We start from the raw sequence: 21,294 nt of genomic DNA on the forward strand, positions 1-21,294 counted from the left end.
GCCATAGGGTGATGGGGTTTTGGGTTCCGTTGAATAGGTCAGGAGTTCACTACACTCAGCTGGCGGCTACACGGGTAACGGAGGCTGTGTGGCGTGGACTTGGGCGGTTTTTTAGGTTAGAAGGCCTCGAGAAAGTACGGGGTGGGCTGCAATCTCAAGGGGTGCATGGCAAATACAGGACGTGCTTGGATCAATGAACAGTCGGAAATGTAGTTGTAAATTCACTATGCCTCTTAGCTACAAACAATCTAGAGCTAATAGAGAGCATCATGACTGATACAGGGATTAGTGATCACAAGGTCGTTGTAGCTAGGCTCAATACCGTTTCTTCCAAATCCACCAGAAACAAACGGAAAATAATTTTATTTAAAAAAGCGGATAAAGTGTCACTAGGAGCCTTCCTAAGAGACAATCCCCATTCCTTCCGAACTGACTATGCAAATAAATGTAGACGAGATGTGGCTCAAATTCAAAGATATAGTAGCAACAGCAATTGAGAGATTCATACCTCATAAATTGGTAAGAGATGGAACTGATCCCCCGTGGTACACAAAACAGGTCCGAACTCTGTTGCAGAGGCAACAGAAAAAGCATGTGAAGTTCAGAAGAACGCGAAATCCCGAAGATTGGCTAAAATTTACAGACGCGCGAAACTTGGCACGGACTTCAATGCGAGATGCCTTTAATAGGTTCCACAACAAAACATTGTCTCAAAATTTGGTAGAAAATCTGAAGAAATTTTGGTCGAATGTATAGTACACAAGCGGCAAGACGCAGTCAATACCTTCGCTGCGCAGTGCCGATGGTACTGTTACCGACGACTGTGCCGCTAAAGCGGAGTTATTGAACGCAGTTTTCCGAAATTCCTTCACCAGGTAAGATGAATGGAATATTCCAGAATTTGAAAAACGAACAGCTGCTAGCATGAGTTTCTTAGAAGTAGATACCTTGGGGGTTGCGAAGCAACTCAAATCGCTTGATACGGGCAAGTCGTCAGGTCCAGATTCTATAGCAATTAAGTTCCATTCAGATAACGCTGATACAATAGCTCCCTACTTAGCAATCATATACAACCGCTTGCTCACCGTTAGATCTGTACCTACAGATTGGAAAATTGCGCAGGTCGCACCAGTGTTTAAGAAGGGTAGTAGGAGTAATCCATCTAACTACAGACCTATATCATTGACGTCGGTTTGCAGTAGGGTTTTGGAGCATATACTGTATTCAAACATTATGAATCACCCTGAAGGGAACGATCTATTGATTCGTAATCAGCATAGTTTCAGAAAACATTGTTCTTGTGCAACGCAGCTAGCTCTTTATTCGCACGAAGTAATGGCCACTATCGACAGGGGATCTCAAGTTGATTCCGTATTTCTAGATTTCCGGAAAGCTTTTGACACTGTTCCTCAGAATCGACTTCTAATCAAGCTGCGGGCCTATGGGGTATCGTCTCAGTTGTGCGACTGGATTCATGATTTCCTGTCAGGAAGGTCGCAGTTCGTAGTAATAGACGGCAAATCGTCGAGTAAAACTGAAGTGATATCAGGTGTTCCCCAGGGAAGCATCCTGGGACCTCTGCTGTTCCTGATCTATATAAATGACCTGGGTGACAATCTGAGCAGTTCTTAGTTTGTTCGCAGATGATGCTGTAATTTACCGTCTAGTAAGGTCATCCGAAGACCTGTATCAGTTGCAAAGCGATTTCGAAAAGATTGCTGTATGGTGTGGCAGATGGCAGTTGACGCTAAATAACGAAAAGTGTGAGGTGATCCACAAGAGTTCCAAAAGAAATCCATTGGAATTCGATTTCTCGATAAATAGTACAATTCTCAAGGCTGTCAATTCAACTAAGTACCTGGGTGTTAAAATTACGAACAACTTCAGTTGGAAAGATCACATAGATAATATTGTGGGGAAGGCGAGCCAAAGGTTGTGTTTCGTTGGCAGGACACTTAGAAGATGCAACAAGTCCACTAAAGAGACAGCTTACACTACACTCGTTCGTCCTCTGTTAGAATATTGCTCCGTGGTATGGGATCCTCACCAGGTGGGATTGATGGAGGACATCAAAAGGGTGCAAAAAAGGGCAGCTCGTTTTGTATTATCACGTAGTAGGGGAGAGAGTGTGGCAGATATGATACGCGAGTTGGGATGGAAGTCATTACAGCAAAGACGTTTTTCGTCGCGGCGAGATCTATTTACGAAATTTCAGTCACCTACTTTCTCTTCTGAATGCGAAAATATTTTGTTGAGCCCAACCTACATAGGTAGTAATGATCATCAAAATAAAATAAGAGAAATCAGAGCTTGAACAGAAAGGTTTAGGTGTTCGCTTTTCCCGCGCGCTGTTCGGGAGTGGAATGGTAGAGAGATAGTATGATTGTGGTTCGATGAACCCTCTGCCAAGCACTTAAATGTGAATTGCAGAGTAATGACGTAGATGTAGATGTAGACTACTAGTGCCGGTCGTGGTCAGGCAGAGAAGCAACTCAGTGACAGTAGTAATTTAAATTAATGTAGTGAGGTGGAAGTACGCTAAAAACAGGATGTAAAATACATGATGGTGGGAACACGAGCCAAGCCCGGCTCAGGAGACTTAAATATTTGTAATGCATTTGGCATGAATCCATTTTCATTCAAAATAATAGCTCACTTTTACTTAGAAACCAGTACAAGAAGCATTCATTCTTTTCACTTCTCCAGAAACAGTGGGCATTGAATAACAAGCCCACATACAACAATATTTTTATTCATTCTTCATTACTGGATGGGCATTCTCTTAGTAAAAGGGTGAATGACCTTTCATACCATGATACGCAAATTTTAACATGAAGGGGCTTTTGTACGCAAAGAAATGTCACATATAGGGTGATGCACGAAATGTGTTACCAATTGTTTCTTTCACAATTAACGACGCACATTAGATATCCCGCTGGGATCTCTACAGCATTACCAGCAGAGCTTGGAAAAACAAATCAGTTACGAAATGACGTGTAATTTGCGATACTGCGACTAGGAGACTAGTGAGCAGCAATGGCTGACAATGGAAGACTGACGACACAGCAACGATCGGCAATTGTGTTACTTTTTCATGAAACGATTAGCCTTGTTGTGACTCAGAGGCGTTTTTGACAACAGTTTAACACACGATGGGTTCCATGCAAGAAGACCGTCCACAGGTTGTATGATAAATTTGTACAGGAAGGAACAGTATTGGAAGCGAAACTACCTCGGCCTAAGCCTGTTTGTTTGCCGGAGAATATTGAAGCGGTACGAGTTGCTGTACAGAGAAGTCACGGGAAATTGTGTAGAAAGGCAGCAGTGCAACTGGGAATATCCAGACGCTCTGTTCAACACATTCTTAAAAGTGACCTCCATATGTACCCATACAAGATGACCTGTGCACAGAAGCTCACTGAAGAACACAAGCAGCAGAGACTATTGTGTGCTCAGTGGGTGGAGGATAGGGAAAAAACTCTCAACAACGTTAGGCACATTTTCATTAGACCGTGTGTTTAACAAACAAAATGTACACTTTTGGGCCACTGAAAACCCACAAGTGTTTCATGAACGACAACATTATGCTCCGAGGATTACAGCATGGGCAGAAATTTCCAGTCACGGACTTATTGGACCCTTTTCCTTTGAAGAAACTGTGAACAGCGAGTGTTATTTGAGCATGCTTCGCAATAGCTTCATTCCACAGCTTCTTGCTACTGCCTTGCCCTTCTGCAAACACTGTTTGAGTTTTTACATGAGCAATTCGACATGCGGATCATTTCACTCAGGTTTCCGAGTCGCTTCAGTGATGGACAAAATTGGTCCCCCAATAGTCCAGACCTCAATCCATGTGACTTTTTTCTTTGGGGGTACCTAAAGGAAAAGATTTTCCCGAAACGTCCACGTGATTTAATGGAGCTCAGAAGACTTATTCTTCAAGCTTGCAGTGAAATTACGGAAGACATGTGCTGTAGGATAATCACGAACTTCAGTGTTCATTTGAAGGAAGTTAGGAAATGAAATGGTGGACATATTGAGCATGTGCTGAGTTAGAACAAATCTCCATGGACGGCTCTTCATTGTAGTATATGTTCCTTTCAGATTGTATTGACAATAAAGTTTATATTCAAAAACAAAATGGTAACACATTTCGTGTGCCACCCTGTATAATTACAAACTATGTAGGACAGCTAATACAATGGCAGTTGAGAGTTTCTTAAACATTGTTAATGAACAAGAGTGGCTGGATGTTTATAGTGCCGATAACATAGACGGCAAATACAATGCTTTCCTTAACACCTTTCTCATGCTCTTTGAGAGTTGCTTTCCATTAGAACATTCTAAACGGGGTACTAGCAGTAAAAGTCAGCCTGGGTGGCTGGCTAGTGGGATAAGGATATCGTGTAGAACAAAGTGGGAATTATATCAAAATGTTTGAAATAGTCGCAATCAAGCTATAGTAGTCCTTTACAAACAGTATTGCAAGGTGTTTAAAAATGTTGTTAGGAAGGCAAAGAGTTTGTGGTATGCAAATAGAATAGATAATTCACAGTGTAAAATTAAAATCATATGGTCAGTTCTGAAGGAAACAGTATTTAACATTCACTTTCTGAGCATTGTTGGTGAATTAAATAAAAACTTAGTTTCTACAGGGAATCATATAACTCCCCTGGAAAATGCTTTTTCGAGATTGACGTCTGAAATACTCCTCTTTGATCAGGAGAAGACTGAGTCAATAATTAAATCACTGAAGACAAAGGCCTCTCATGGATATGAAGGAGTGCCTAGCAAGATATTAAAGTACTGTGATGCCCTGTACTTAGCCATATTTTTTTCCTTTTAGAATTGTCAGTTTCGTGAACGATTAAAGTACTCAGTAGTAAAGTCGCTTTATAAAAAGGGAGGAAGGGATAATGTAGACAATTTTAGACTTATTTCTATGTCATCAGTGTTTGCTAAAGCTATTGAAAAGGCTGTGTATGTAGGGATAATCGATCATTTTATGTCACATAATTTGCTATCAAATGGACAGTTTGGCTTTAGAAGCCATTTAACAACTGAAAATGATATATTCTCTTTTCTCTGTGAGGTACTGGGTGGATTAAACAAAAGATTTTGAATGCTAGGCATATTTTTTGATTTAACTAAGGTATTTGTTTGTGTTGATTACAAAATATTGCTCCAGGAGTTGGACAATTACGGAATTTGGTGAGTAGCTCACAATTGGTTCACCACAACAAATGGCGAAAGGTCATTATTCACATTGTTGAGATTGGCTCTGATGTGAGATCTGAGTGGGGTACAGTCAAATGGGGATGCCCCAGGGATCAGTGTTGGGACCACTCCTGTTCCTTATTTATATAAATGATATGCCCTCTAGTATTACAGGTAACTCTAAAATATTTCTGTTTGCTGATGACACTAGTTTGGTAGTAAAGGATGTTGTATGCAACACTGGCTCTGTTTCAAATAGTGCAGTTCATGATATAAGTTCATGGCTTGTAGAAAATAAACTAATGCTAAACCACAGTAGTTTCTTACACACAATTCAACAAAACCTGACATTTTAATTTAACAGAATGGACATATGACTAGTGAAACTGGACAGTTCAAATTTATAGGTGTTCAGATAGATAGTAAACTGTCATGGAAAGCCCTCATTCAGGATATTGTTCAAAGACTTAATGCTGCCATTTTTACTATTCAACGGTATCTGAAGTAAGTGGTTTTCATTCATTTATGTCATATGGTATTATATTTTGGGGTAAATCTTCCCATTCTAAAAAGATATTTTTGGCTCAGAAAAATGGGCAGTTCAGGTAATAATTGGTGTAAGTTCGCGAACCTCTTGTCGACCCCTCTTCATTGGTTTGCGTATTTCAACGTTCGCCTCTCAATATATATATTCTTTATTGTCGTTTCTTGTTGACAGTATCAGCTTATGCCCAAGAATTAACAGCTTTCACTCAGTTAATACTCGGCAGAAATCCAATTTGCTTTTGGATCGCATTTCATTAACTCTTGTGCAGAAAGGTGTGCAGTATATATACTGCTGCATCCACTTCCAATAAGTTACCACAAGAATACAAATATGTTAGCAGTAATCCACCCGCTTTCAAATTGAAACTGAAGAGTTTGCTCATGGGTCAATCCTTCTATTCTGTTGAGAAGTTCCATGAAAAATTAAGCCGATTCTTTTGTTATATTGTTGATTACGTTTACTGAATCTTATGGCTTGACTTTTTTAGGGTTCATAAACATTTTACTTTGTCTGTTATTACTTTTAAGTTGTACTTTCATGTACTGACATGTTCCATGGCCTTGGAGATTTGCTCCTCAGTTTGGTCCTATGGAACTAGATGTGTAAATAAATAAGTAAAGTGTTATTAACATACGTAATAGACCTCACAATATTACTGTACTTCTCAATAACTCCAAAATATTGTTGCCAGTCTTGGTGAATGTGTTAACAATTTTCTTCAACAATATCTTGAATCCCTGATAAACTTCCACCGAACTCAACTGCCTTCTCAAAGAGCTATTTGTTTTTCAGTCAGGAAGCCCTGTTCTCAGTATTGGGTCTTGCTATTCATATTGTGGAAATAACATATTGTTCAACGAATGATACGTATATCAGAACCATAAGTTTCCATAACAGTTTCTTCTTGGAACAGTTTGTATTTATTAATGATCCATCTTTCTTGTCAACTCAGTGGCCCACCTCACTGTGTATAACAAGGTATGCTCTATATATACAGCATCAGAAACACATCTTTCAGCGTTTTTCAGAATAATAGGATGGTTTACATTATCTTTGTACTTCATGAATACATATACATAATTTATTTAATGTTTTCAGATCAGAAAAAGATGTGTACTGTGGAAACAGGTTACTGCATGTCTGAGCCAGCTCCTTCCCCCACCACACAAAACCAGCACATGTCTACTTCTTATGCTGACACCATAACTCACGTTGCATCTTGCGAACTACAGCTTCACAAGGTACCAAACTCTTCCATTGCCCCTGCTGTCAGTTGTAAACCACCACAGCTTCCTCTTTCTGCTGTATGTTGTAAACCTACGTTATTCTGCTATATATATTGCCAAAATGATAACACGTCACTTGGCAGAAATTTTTACTTTGTGACATTCCAAGCTGGTCGCTATGGCAGAGCGGTTCTGGATGCTTCAGTCCAAAACCGCACTGCTGCTACGGTTGCAGGTTCGAATCCTGCCTCGGGCATGGAGTGTGTGATGTCCTTAGGTTAGTTAGGTTTAAGTAGTTCTAAGTCTACGGGACTGATGGCCTCAGATGTTACGTCACATAGTGCTTGGAGCCATTTGAACCATTTTTTGCCATTCCAAGCTTCCTTTTCTCTGAAGCTTTTAACAGCAGTGTTCCTGAAGTAAGACTGAACCTGTTGGCCATTGTGGATATTTTGATTTGGTTGAGAGGAATCCTTGAAGTAATTGACAGGGGTGGCAGATTACAAAGCATTTAGAAAGTCATTTATTTGAAGTCAGTGAAACACTGACTGCTGATCTTTATGATGGAACCCTGTCTTACTCTCACATCTCTCTCACTACCCTTAATCTCCATTTTTCTGAAAAATACTGATTCAGTGATTGTAAATAATTGTATTTTACTTTTCTCTCGGACCAATTTAGGCAGCTGCTTGCTCATCAGCTATTTTGAAAGATTTCAACAAATGCGAATTTATTACTATTTTACAAATATTTTAGCACTTAATCCCCAAATATTACAACACAGAGCATGTGTGGCATTATAATAGGGAATTTATCTATCTCCTTATGTTTAGCAGTTACTCCTAAAATATCAAAACACACTGTATAATAAATACATATTATATGTTCCCTGTTTTGGTAATAACTTATCTTAGCTTTTTAGTTTTGATAGGATGTATACCTTTCTCCTTACTGTGACACTTTTCTCTCTCATTAAAGACAAATGTTAATTTTTCTTTTTCTAAGCACCGCTGTTGTTGTTGTTGTTGTGGTCTTCAGTCCTGAGACTGGTTTGATGCAGCTCTCCATGCTACTCTATCCTGTGCAAGCTTCATGATCTCCCAGTACGTACTGCAGCCTACATCCTTCTGAATTTGCTTAGTGTATTCATCTCTTGGTCTCCCTCTACGATTTTTACCCTCCACGCTGCCCTCCAATGCTAAATTTGTGATCCCGCTAATAGACACAAATAAAAGTGTAAACAAACCAGTCCGGCTTCCGGAAATTTCAGTTCCTGTCCCAGGGAGAAAGAGGGATGGCCTGTGGAAGGTTGGCAAGACAGGACTGGTACTCTACAATAGAGCCAACACAGAAAGATCTGGCTGAACAACAGTTTTCCTCCACTAGAAAAGTCACACAAGTAGCAATAAAACAACAATAAAAAAATAAAGCACCCAGAAGACATGTTCAGATGTCGTTCTAACTTTTTACATGTACACACCATCAGTGGGTATGTATGTGATTAGAGTTACCATTGTCTGTGACAGGTAGAATGGCCACCACAGTGCATTAATGTTCGCATTTAGTGTTGTTACCAGACCTGGGAACAACAGTGTGAACAGTTAAGTGATCACTGTGAAGAACATGAAGATACCACATACTCGTGTGAGGTAACGTCACCATCACCTGATAGAGTCTGAAAGTTGCCTCAGTGTGGGTTGCATTTGGCCAGCTGGTCAAATCGTTCAAAATCTAGATTTGTGGTGCATTCAGATGTGTCAGTGGCTCGATATGAAACTGCATGGGAAATTAAGAGCAGGCACACTCATTATCAGGATTCCTGTTGACCACGTCTGAGTCACATGGATCGCTATACTGTGCAACAAACGCATCATAACCCCCTTCACATCTGTACCTGTCATCTGAGAACAAGTAATGAACACTCTGCAATTACCATCCCACGCATAGGTTGCCGTTAACATCACAACACAAACAGTTGCGTCTTGAGCGGTTCCGTGACTGTGGAGCATGGAATGCTGATGATTGACATTTTGTTCGACAATGAATTGCGGTTCTGCATTACCCCGGATGAGCATTGTCAGCAAGAATGGCTGTGACCTGAGGAGGCATCCCTAGTGATGTGGATAACTGAATGAAAACAACTGATTCAGTCAATTGTTGGAAAACAATAGACCTTTTAGTTGTAATTTTACCTATCTGTTGGAATATTATTCATTTATTTTTGTTGTGTGAAACCAATCTGCAGGAGCAACCGAATGAAAACAGTTGGCTGAGTCTGTTGTAGTTCTACACATTGACTGAATTATTCGTTCTTTCTTTTCAAGGGATATCATTCTGTAGTTTTTCTTTCAGTTGAAGCACATATACATTCTTTCAGTTGCAATCACTCTTTAGTGTTTTCGCATTCGGGAGGATGACGGTTCAATCCCGTCTCCAGCCATCCTAATTTAGGTTTTCCGTGATTTCCCTAAATCGTTTCAGGCAAATGCCGGGATGGTTCCTTTGAAAGGGCACGGCCGATTTCCTTCCCCATCCTTCCCTAGCCCGAGCTTGCGCTCCGTCTCTAATGACGTCGTTGTCGACGGGACGTTATACAACATTAACCTAACCTAACCACTCTTTAGTGTTTTAGTTGACTGAGGTCCTGATGGAAACTAGTCTGTAGTTCCTTCATTAATTGGTGTTATACAACTGGGGTACATATATCTTATGAGGTACACCAAAGTTTAAAATAAGCATTGTACATATTCATTTAATTATGTACTAAATATACTAATTTTTCTTTTCGTTGTTTACATCAATTTAATGTATTGCTTTGAATTACGTTGTTCCAGTTTCAATTAACACATAACTACTGAAGTTTATGTATTGTTGGTGGCACAAAGTTCAGTGTAAAAGTTCACATAGGGCTACAGAAGAAGAGAAAGAACACTGGAATGTTTTAGCAACTGTTTGCATTCCACTTAACTTAGAAGGTGTGATGATGGCCATTAATTAAAAACTCTATCTAACCCTGTCAGGTTTCACGTATGCCCCATGCACTCTACATGAGCCTCCTGCTGCTGCCAGGAGCACAGGTGATGTGATGAGGTGGCCCAGCCGCCGGTATCCTCTGGGTCTGTAAGGCATCAGCTGCCAATCCACATCCTCATTCTGGCTGCACTCCTGGCATCAGCAACAGGGAGCTTCCGGCAGTGGCACCACACATTCGAAATGAAGTGAAATCACTCAAACTCAGGGACTGTGTGAAAACATATATAAAACAAATGCAACCATCAAAGACTTCTGTCAGTCGTTTCTCAGATTGTGGAAACCACTCAAATCCAGGTGTGAGCAAAACATTCACAATTATATAGCTGATGTGGCTGCAGAAACTAGTTTCAGTCAGTTATTTCATTCAATTGAAAAAATCGACTGAACAAAAAAAATCAATCAACTGACTAATTGCTTGCTAAAACCAGTTGGTTGCCCCATCACCAGAAGTACAATTCTTCTAATGGTTTTGAGAGTCACAGCTGATTTCATGTTGTGAAAAGCTATTGGGTGTGAGTTCAGGTCACAGCTAGTAGTGATTGATGGGACTCAGGCACAGCTGTACATCACTGACATCCTGCATCCTCATGTATTACCTCTCATGTGACAGTATTGTGATGCCAATTTTCAACAGGACAATGTGCGTCCACATGTCACCTTTCTGTGTGAACTGTCTGCATGACTCTCGTGTCCAGACAGTTCCCCATATCTGTTCCTATTAGAAAATGTGTGGGACTTGCTTGTATGTCAGCTCCATCCCAGTGTCAGTATGCAGGATATTGAGGACCAACTACAACAGCTGTGAGCTGGCATACCTCAGGAGAGGATACAATGGCTTCATGACATTCTTCCCAACCACATCATTGCATGCTTCTTGGCCAGAGGGAGTGCAGCATCATACTGATAAGGGAGCCCTTACTGCCATTTGTAAATTTTACTCTATTTTGTTAATCTCTGAAGTGACATCACATACCCTCTCAACCCTTCAAATTTCATTTTGTTTGCTTCTTTCTTTCTTTCTTTCTGGGTGCTTCCTTTTTTGTCAGCTGGTGAATTTTAAATGAGGTATATGCTTTCCAGTCATGTCTCTTTTTTTCCCTTCCAGCAGATGACGACTTCCATACAGACTGACATCTGCTGTGGCATTCTGCAGATGGAAGCACAGAAAAAGGCCCCTGTGTGTATATCTGTAAATGACTTTGGCAATTGTGTTCCAATGGGCAACGGTCTATATAAACTGATAAATACAGCACCCAGAATCAGTTGCACATGACAACTCTGTAATAATGTATGTAGCTGAAGAGATTCAGCTTGATACACTTAAGAAAATCAGTATGGGGCTCAATAAATAAGCAAATGGAATAAAAGTGTACCCGCAAATGAAAATCTTGAGAAATCACAGCCACTCAATTTCTAGCTATGAAGAATTTCTTAAGTTGTGATTGTAATATGTGATAGTGATACTTCCTGGTGGTTCATTAATTATATATTTGCTGTTTATTGCAGGTGTCCTTATGTGAAGCGGTGCTCCCATACCTATCAGATTTGGTACTTGCAGGCAAGGAAAAAGTATGCAGCTCTATTGTCATACACCACTTACAGCATTTCTTCAAAGAGCACTTCCAAAAGCACTTGCAGTCAGTTAAGAAGCTAAATACACTGTCGGAAATGAGAACAGATAGTAAGTCAACTGTTAATTGTCTCATCATACAAGCTTAAGAACTCCTAACAACCTATTTTAGGATAAAAAAAATTAAAATAACTGCAGATCTCCCTCCTACCCGTCTCTCATGCATGCAAAGGAAAGAATTTATATGTTCAGTGCATGCAGTTAATGACTCAAATATAGATGATTGGTGGGAAGTAGCATGTAGAAGCTTTAGGATTAAAGTACTTCATTCACTGAAAAGCAGAAGTGTCGAGTCATTGAAAGGCACACACAAAAGAAGGAAAACTTGCTAGCTTTCAACTTGTCAAAAGATAAGCTAGAATGCACACACCTCTATTTGGTGCTGACTAGACAGACAGTGCCACTGCTATTTTGCAGCAGGTGGGCTGGCTGTGATGGGTTATTGTAGGGCAGGGTGGGTAGAGGGAAGTGGGAGATCAGAGGTAAGGAGAGCGCTGGGTGTGTGTGGCTAGTGGCTTGAAGGGGTGCAGCCTGTTTGCCGGCTAGAAGTGTAAGAGGGAGGGGTGGCAGTTATTCTTGTGGCTGGTGTTAAGTAGCACACGCTGAAGGCTATGTGAGGACATGAAATGGGAGAGCGGGGGAGGAGAGTAGTGGGAGTGGGGAGTGTGTGACAGAATGAAGGGACATGGTGAAGGCTACATGAGGACATGAATGGTGGCACGGGGAAGAGGGGAGGGGGGGCTGTTGACAGAATGGAGGAAGGGGAAACTGTTGGGTATGGAGGGTGCAGGGACAGTGGGTTATCTGAGATTGAGGCCAGATGATTATGGGAGCGGAGTATGTGTTGTAAGGAAAACTCCTATCTGCATAGTTCAAAGAATCTGTTGGTGGAGTGAAGGATCCATATGGCTCAAGTAGTAAAGCAGCCACTGAAACAGAGCATGTTGTGGTCAGTTGTATGTTGTGCCACAGGGTGGCCAACTTCGTTCTGGACAATAGTTTGGCAATGGCCATTCATCCTGGTGGACAGCTGGTTGATAGTCATACCAACAGTCAAGGCTGTGCAGTGTTTGCGGCAGAGTTCGTATATGACATGGCTGCTTTCACAAGTGGGTTGGCCTCTGACGGGTTAGGATAAGCCTGCGACAGGACTGGAGTAGGAGGTGCTGGGTAGGGAGATTTGGCAGGTCTTGCACCCTGGCCCGCCACAGGGATATGATCCCTGTTGCAAGGAGTTAGGAGTGGAAGTGGCATTGGAATGGACTGGAATTTTGTGTAGGTTTGTGGGCAGTGGAACACCACTTTAGGAGAGGGGGAGGACCTCAGGTAGGATGTCGCTCATTTCATTGCAGGAGTAGAAAATCATAAATGCAAGTACAATAAGATAAAACTACAATCCTTTGCAATGCATAATATACAAATATTTTTACGAGGGTGAGTCAAATGAAAACCTTAAATATCTTTTAAAAATATTGTTTATTGTGCAGAAGTGGAACAAAGCTGTATCACTTTTCAACATAACCTCCCCCACGCTCAATGCAAGTCCTCCAGCACTTACAAAGTGCATAAATTCCTTTAGAAAAAAATTCTTTTGATAGTTCGCGCAACCACTCGTGCACCGCGTGGCGTACCTCTTCATCAGAACGGAACTTCTTTTCTCACATTGCATCTTTGAGTGGTCCAAACATATGGAAATCACTTGGGGCAATGTCTGGTGAGTATGGTGGTTGAGGAAGACACTCAAAATGCAGGTCGGTGATTGCTGCAACTGTTATACGGGCATTGTGGGGCCTTGCATTGTAATGTTGCAAAAGGACAAAAGGACACCTGCTGACAGCAGTCCGCGTCGCTTTGATTTGATTGCAGGCCGCAGATGATTTTTTAGAAGATCTGTGTATGATGCACTGGTGACAGTGGTCCCTCTAGGCATGTAATGCTCTGAAGTGATGCATTTTTTGTCCCAAAAGAGAGTCAGCATAACCTTCCCTGCTGATGGTTCTGTTCAAAACTTCTTTGGGTTTGGTGATGAGGAATGGCGCCATTCCTTGCTCGCTTGCTCTGTTTCCGACTGGTGGAAGTGAAACCAGGTTTCGTTCCCAGTAACAATTCTTGCAAGGAAGCCATCACCTTCTCGTTCAAAGCGTGGAAGTAGTTCTTCAGAAGCATCAACACGTTGTTCTCTCATTTCAGGAGTCAGCTGCCGTGGTACCCATCTTGCAGACACTTTGTGAAACTGGAGTGCATCATGCACAATGTGGTGTGCTTACCCATGACTAATCTGTTAACATGCTGCAATGTCATTCAGTGTCACCTGGCAGTTTTCCTTCACTATGGCTTCGACTGCTGCAATTTTCTGTTGAGTCGCAACTCGTTGTGCCTGACCTGGACGAGGAGCATCTTCCACTGAAGTCACACCATTTGCGAACTTCCTACTACTGCTGTGACAGACATGCATCACCGTACTGAACCTTCATTCATCGATGAATTTCAATAGGTTTCACAACCTCACTACGCAAAAACCGAATAACAGAACGCTGTTCTTCCCTGGTGCAAGTCGCAAGTGGGGCGGCCATCTTTATACTGATACTGTGACGGTATACGTGCATCTGCACTATGCTGCCACCTACAGGCCATTCTGCACGCTGATTGTAGCACTAGCACGCCTACCAACTTACAAGATAACGGCGTGAAATTTCGATTTGTTATTACAAATTTAAGGTTTTCATTTGACTCACCCTCGTATTTGGGAGTATTTCCCAAGTGTTTATAAATAATTGTTAATATGAAATGTTTGAAGTGATATGTGAAAGATGGTGCTGTGCAGATTTTGTGATAGTTTCATTGGAGGAAATCCTGAAATACAGAAAATAGTCAAGTAATTGACTCTGCTGTGATATTTTTGATTCTGCACATTGAACAAAGTCACAGCAAAAAAGGAGAGGAAGATTAAAAAAGATCTTAACGCTGCAGTGGACAATGCTAGGGAGGATGTTAAGCATGTGAAGAAAGGCAAAGAAAAGTGGGACATCAGTCAGAGCAGAAAAAAATACAGTATCTTGACAGTTTTGTCACTGATTTGGGGAGGAGGGGAGAGGGACATTCATGTGATCTGGGTGCTTTCATTAGGATATAGGTCAAGCAGCTTTCAATAGGATACAATTCATTTCACAGAAAGTAAAAAATTCCCACTGATAGATTCAAGCTGTGGAAAAAATGTCAGTTAGCTGTTGCAGGAAGTATTACAGTGGATCTTTGATTTTGTGTTCTCCGATTTTATGTTTTTCATAATTCTGCGCCGTAAATTCATAGTCTCTGTGAAAAACTTATAAGGTCAATGCTGAAAATTCCCAGATTTTACATTTCTTCCTAGTAAGCGTTACCTTGATTCGAAGTTCTTACTCAGCGTCTCACTTGACTTCATCCTGTTTTCTTCCTATTGACTTTTAATGTGACTAAACGAGTTGTAAGTGGCACACAAGACAGATGGTTTGCAAAATAGGTGGTGGTGAAGTTAAGGGAATATTTTAGGCTGTTGTGGAGAGGGGAGACGAGAGAGTAAATGGTGAATAAAGCACAATCGGTGTTGCCAACACAGCTTGCGGTAATGGAAGAATAAGACAGTCGATGCAAAGTGTTCCAGACCGAGCCAGTACATGACGAAGCGGCTCAATCACCACCTTTTCTTGTGCCACTTATAACTCAATCTTACCTTTTTTCATTAATTTCAGATGTTCTGCATACAGCATCAGTATCAATTGTCAACATTTTAAATTCAAACTGAGTCTTGAAGAGTATTCTTGGTCATAACCGAGGAAACGCCGCCTATTTCCGGCTAGTGAACTCTCTTTTGCTGGTGACTCATTAAGTCACCCAACAGTCAGTGCAGCCACTACACCGCACTAACACACACAAAATTAGGTCATATTCTGGATGTGAGGAGAGGGAGTGCAGATAGGGGTGAAAAAATTTTGTGAAGTTCTGATAATATATTTTTCGTGCAGATGATGTGCTATGAGAGAGATGTCACATGGAAATAGAACAAGGGTTTTGTGATACCTTTCATGTTCAAATCTGACACAATAAAACTGCAACAACTACATACACTCCTCATGTATATACTTTCACCACACACAATAGATTGTAAAGATTGGCAACAGTGGTAGAGGGCATGAAGTAAAACTGTAGCACAAGAGATTTCTTTCAGATTTACATTTTACACAGTGTACAGAAATTCACTGAGCAGACTTCTAATAAGGTTGTAACGTCAACTAGGGAAGTAAACTCATTATTTCATGTCTGTGTTTCTCTCATCAAGTCTAAAATAACACTTTAACAGTGATGAGCATATGAAGTGTGGCTTTCAAGAAAAGCATTAAAAAAATAACAGCAATAGTGACAAAGTTTGTCGTTATGCAGATGTCTGCATTTATGCTTATGGTTTAACCACCTAGCTGCTGTGATGTTTTTGCTTTAATTCAACATGTTCATCAATTTTTGCTTTTTTCTGGGTGAGCACAAAGGATGATCTCTCAAAAACATGTGTTTTGAAGTATAATTTGTGGTTGTAACATATTGGAAAATAGATCGATTACCTTGTCCCAGATACCAATTTCAATTTTTTGATGAGTTTTCACTTTGTGTTACGCATTTGTGATTTTTTAAGAACTGATGGAATTCATTACCACAAATTATTGTATAAACATTGTATTGTAAATTTAATTTCCTTCACTTACACAGAGTGCAGAAGATTGCAATTTTTAATCATATATGCCAATGACATGTGTTTTTGCTTGTATTTTGGGAGTTTTAACATTTTCCTCAATACAAAATTGTTAAGGCTTTCGTGGCCACTTGTTGACAAACTGCCTATTGGCTTCTGTCTCGGGTTCTTCGGCCGACGTTCATCTAATGATTTTTCTGACGTTTCGCCAGCACGAGTGGCTGGCTTTGTCAAAGCTTCACCCTCCATTGCCGGCAATGGAGGGTGAAGCTTTGACAATGCCAGCCACTCGTGCTGGCGAAACGTCATTAGATGAACGTCGGCCGAAGAACCCGAGACAGAAGCCAATAGGCAGTTTGTCATTTTCCTCAATTCTGCATTTTTCTCGGTTTAAGTCTGGACCACATAAGAACATAAAGTAGGGGTTTGACTGTAAGTTCCAGATGCCAGGTCACAGACATTTCAGGCGAATAGCACAAATCAGCCCGGTGGAAGAGGACTTCAAAACTCAGTGTAAGAATTTTTCAGATGAGGATCTTATTGTGCTAGTTGGTGGGGAGAGTGCTACAATGCTGAGAATAGACTGGTAACAATTGTTACAACAGTGAATCATACAAATGTTGATTTTGTTTCTGTTTTGAGGAATTATGTTTGACCCTAATTGGACATTATAGGATTTGGATCAGTATGGAGTGACTGAGATTGTCATTTACTGGGACTGACGTAACATTAGTTGCTGTTGGCATTACTGTCAGGTGGAATGTTGCTAGCTATGGCATAAATCATTAAAAGGAAGAGGGTGGGAAGTTTACTAGGGTGGTAGCAGAATACTTTATGGAGGAGTCTCTGGTGTGAATACAGCTCCTTTCTTTGCTAAAATAATAGCTCAAATTGTTGATATTAAAGGAGGTTAATATAACTGAAAATTTAAAGTTTGAAACTTGCTAGTATAAAATGAGTTAGTTTCTTACAAGAAATTATTATAGTGCTAAAAGTAAAATTTATGAATTTTGCTTTTGTTTAAATGAACTGTGGCCTACAAATCATATGGATAAATCTTTCAGAACTCAGGTTATCCACTGAAATAAGAATTTCTTTATTTATTTTATTTTACTTGTCCAGGACTTAGATATACAAAATAATTAAAATGCAACATGATAAATAAAAGTACTGTACAGTAATACAAGATACTGACAGTAATAACAAAATACTGCAAGACATTTATGGTTTTCTATTAAATTGATCTCAGCTCCAGAATCCTGCGGTTTTGATGGCCTTGCCACTTGCTACATACAGATCTCCTGTAGTGCAAGGATCAGGCAGGTAGACCAGGAGATGTATGTCATGTAGGTTGCCACACTCACATAATTCCTCCTCGTTGCCCTCATTGGTGTAGCCTCAATTCCTGAGGCTCACCTTGCGCTCCTCAGTCGGTCTAGAGCTTTCCATGTCACATATGGCAGATGAAAGCCTATGGCAGGTTCGTCTTTGATGTTCTTCCTGTGCCTTACCGTTAATGAATCTCGCCATTGCTCTGTTTGACACGTTCCGGGTGCTGATGGAATTGGTGATGTTGTATGCATGAAGCTCCTTCTTGACCTCAGCCTTGACGTTTCTGCTTCATGTCTGAACAGGTGGTGCCTGGGGTCGATTTCCTGCTTGTTTTTTCTCAATACCTGCAGCTGTTCTTCTGCAGATGTCAGGTGGCACTATACCAATAATTTGATGGATTTTGGTGACAGGAGTTGATCGTAAGTGACCAGTCACAATGTGTCCAATCTCATTCAATGCCTTATCCACCTGTTTAGCTTGTGTGGATTTGTGCCAGACTGTGCTGCATATTCTGCTGCAGAGAAGCATAGTGCCAGGGCAGATGTATGGAGTACATTAGGCTGTGATCCCCAGGTGGTGGAAGGAAGTTTATGTATGATATTGCTCTGAGCAGATATTTTCAGCCTGGGTTCTTGGCAACAATATTTGAACATGAGATTACTGTCCAACTTAACTGTCAGTTATTTTGGAGTATCATAGTGGCATACTTGTTACTCTCTCCACATAATACTAAACTTCCTCCTGGCTTCCTGGTTTCTCAGATGAAAGGCACAGACCTGCATCTTTTTGGCATTTGGCTTCAGGTGGTTATCATTGTAATACTTGCTGATACCCTCAAGGGTTGCTGTCAGTTTCGTCTCCACTCCTCCAAAGATTTTGCCTTGAACTGCAGTTGCTGTGTCATCTGCATAAGTAAATATCCTTGTTTTGAGGGTTGATTGGTTGGTCATTAATGTAGATGATGTACAGCATTGGTGCCAGTACACAGCCTGGAGGGAGACCATTCTTCAAGGTCCTGCATCGGGTCTTCCTGTTACTCAGACTGAAAAGAAACCTCCGGTTTTGCAGCAAACACTGGATGACTTATGTTAGGTGGTAGTCTTTTGTAACTGAATATAACTTTATAATCAATTTCTTGTGGTTGAAGTGTCATGTACTGCTGAAAGATTTCATGCTTGAAATATGGAATATGAAACAATCAGGTGTACCCTGGACAATGTTAGGAGGAATCCTAGCAGCAGATCCTTCAACCACCAAGAGTAAGATCAAGAAATAAGAATGCTGAATTCAGGTGAATGTAGCTTAGCACTCAGTCATTATTAAGAAGATATGAAGAAAGAGAGATTGTCAGCCTCATTCAGAAGGGACGCATACATTTAAAAAATTAATATTCTAAGGATTTACTGTGATAAGCATTTTGAAGCTAAACTGATGTAAATTTGTGGAAAACTGACAGTAAATGTCATTAATATAGAGACCTAATGCTGCTAATTTTGAGTAACTAGATGCATTATTAAGTCTCATGAACTCTGAATGGGTTGAAACAATAACTAGAAGTGATTCCAATTTAAATGGTGTAGACCATACAGATGTAGAACCACATTAAAACAGTTGTCATTTCTTGTATTATAACTCCCCTACTCTAACTATAATTGAGAATATATATTTAAGTGCTCCCTCACTGTCATAGGGTACAGTCTTGAGCCTCAACTTCTGAGTTACATTCATCATGGTGCTTAAAACAACAAATCTGGGAAAATCAACATGACAATGAGAGGCATAGCAGTTCAGGAATTTTGGAACTTATATATAAACACAAATCCAAAAAGACTGCACATAACATATGACATATACCAAAAAAATGAATGTAACTTGAATCACAAACGACAATATCCAATTTTTTTTCACTTTTCAGCATAGTTACATGAACATTTAAACATTTGTCAAGTCATGGCACCAGCTTTTGGACTGCAGCATCAAAGAACTTTCCTCCTGACTGTTAAACCAGTTAGTAACTGTTCCTTTCAACATGTCATTATTTTCCAAGTGCTTTCCATCAAGAAATCCCTTCAGTTTTGGAAACAGATGATAGTCTGATGATGCTAAGTCAGGGCTGTGTGGGGTATCATTCAGTAATTCCCAATGAAAGTTGTCCAGTTGTGTCTTCATTCTTGCTGCAGTGTGAGGCCAAATATTTTTGTGAAGCAGGATGATGCTGCAAGAGAACAGTCCCTGCCAGCAATTTTGAATAGTGCACTCACTTGGCATAAAGCGTATCAGAAGAATGCCTTTCCAGTCCGTGTTTAATGTTGTCTCTTGTATTTCATGGTTTTTTCAGGGAGTTTGAATGATGCCACTCACTGGATGTTTGAATGCCATTCACTGCATTGACATTTATTCTCTGAAGTGAAGTGTAGTGCGAAATCCACGTTTCATCACCGGTCACAATGTGACCCAAGAACTCGTCACTATTTTTATGATGGCGCCCCAAACCAGACAAAAAATATGCCATTCATTTTGTTTTGTGTTGATCTGCCAACATTTTTGACACCAATCTCGTACACATTTTTTGTTGCGAAGTTTGTCAGTAACAGTAGGATAAACTACTCATCTTGAAACTTGCGGAATTTCTGAGGCAGCTTGTCAGTAGTAAAATGCCTGTTTTGGTGAGTTGCCTCATCAACTTTTTGTGTCAAGTCTTCATTCATGACAGTAGGTCGTCCAGATTGTTCTTCATCATGAACAGTTGTCCTTCCTTCATTAAAGAGCCTACACCATTTACACATGTTTTCATCATTCATTACACCTGCATCATAAAATTCAACAAGCTGCCAATGAATTTCAGCAGGACAAACTTGTTTTGCATTTAAAAACTGATTGACATGTCAATAAACGAAGCAGTATAACTGTACAACCAACACCAGCAGAGATGTGAAATGTAATGGTGACGTAGTGAGAAACTAGCCAAGAGTGTCAGACTGTGAATGGATGTCGCGTGGCAGGATGCCTGGACGCAGTACGCTATCGGTTCTTACTTTAAAAATGGCCCTTGTAGTATATCCTTCAATTTAGTCAAAATCTATTTTAAAAACTATTAACATAAAAAATTAGCCTGTTGTAGTAGATTAAAACTATCGAAGCCGTTAATACAAATGACATCAGAATACCACCTAAAACTAAGAGAAGACTCACTTGACATTAAATCGTTGTTGTTGTGGTCTTTAGTCCAGAGACTGTTTTGATGCAGCTCTCCATGTTACTCTATCCTGTGCAAGCTTCATCATCTCCAAGTACCTACTTCAACCTACATCCTTCCAAATCTGCTTAGTGTATTCATGTCTTGGTCTCCCTCTATGATTTTTACCCTCCACGCTGCCCTCTAATACTAAATTGGCAATCCCTTGATGCCTCGGAACGTGTCCTAAATGATTACAGGGTTAAACTGCACAAAAAAATTACTGTAAAATCCTAGGAAAGGTCATCAAAACATTGAACTATATGTTCCTCAAAGAACAAAATGAGATAAGAACTTTGCAAAACATAGTAAACAGTAATATAAAAGTAGCCCATGTTAGTAGAAAGGAAATGC

The 21,294-nt window shown here is 40.3% G+C and overlaps 1 protein-coding gene across 1 annotated transcript in view; it reads left to right on the plus strand.

Moving 5' to 3' along the window:
- The window catches only part of LOC126236666 (serine-protein kinase ATM), a 500,205-nt gene that overhangs the window by 318,090 nt on the left and 160,821 nt on the right, over window positions 1-21,294 (plus strand). Inside the window, exon 29 of the mRNA XM_049946145.1 lies at window positions 11,530-11,704. Within this exon, the coding sequence (XP_049802102.1) occupies window positions 11,530-11,704 (175 nt within the window). The remainder of the gene's footprint in view (window positions 1-11,529; window positions 11,705-21,294) is intronic.

The sequence above is a fragment of the Schistocerca nitens genome, chromosome 2 (genome assembly GCF_023898315.1).
Source record: "Schistocerca nitens isolate TAMUIC-IGC-003100 chromosome 2, iqSchNite1.1, whole genome shotgun sequence".
NCBI classification, from domain to species: Eukaryota; Metazoa; Arthropoda; class Insecta; order Orthoptera; family Acrididae; genus Schistocerca; species Schistocerca nitens.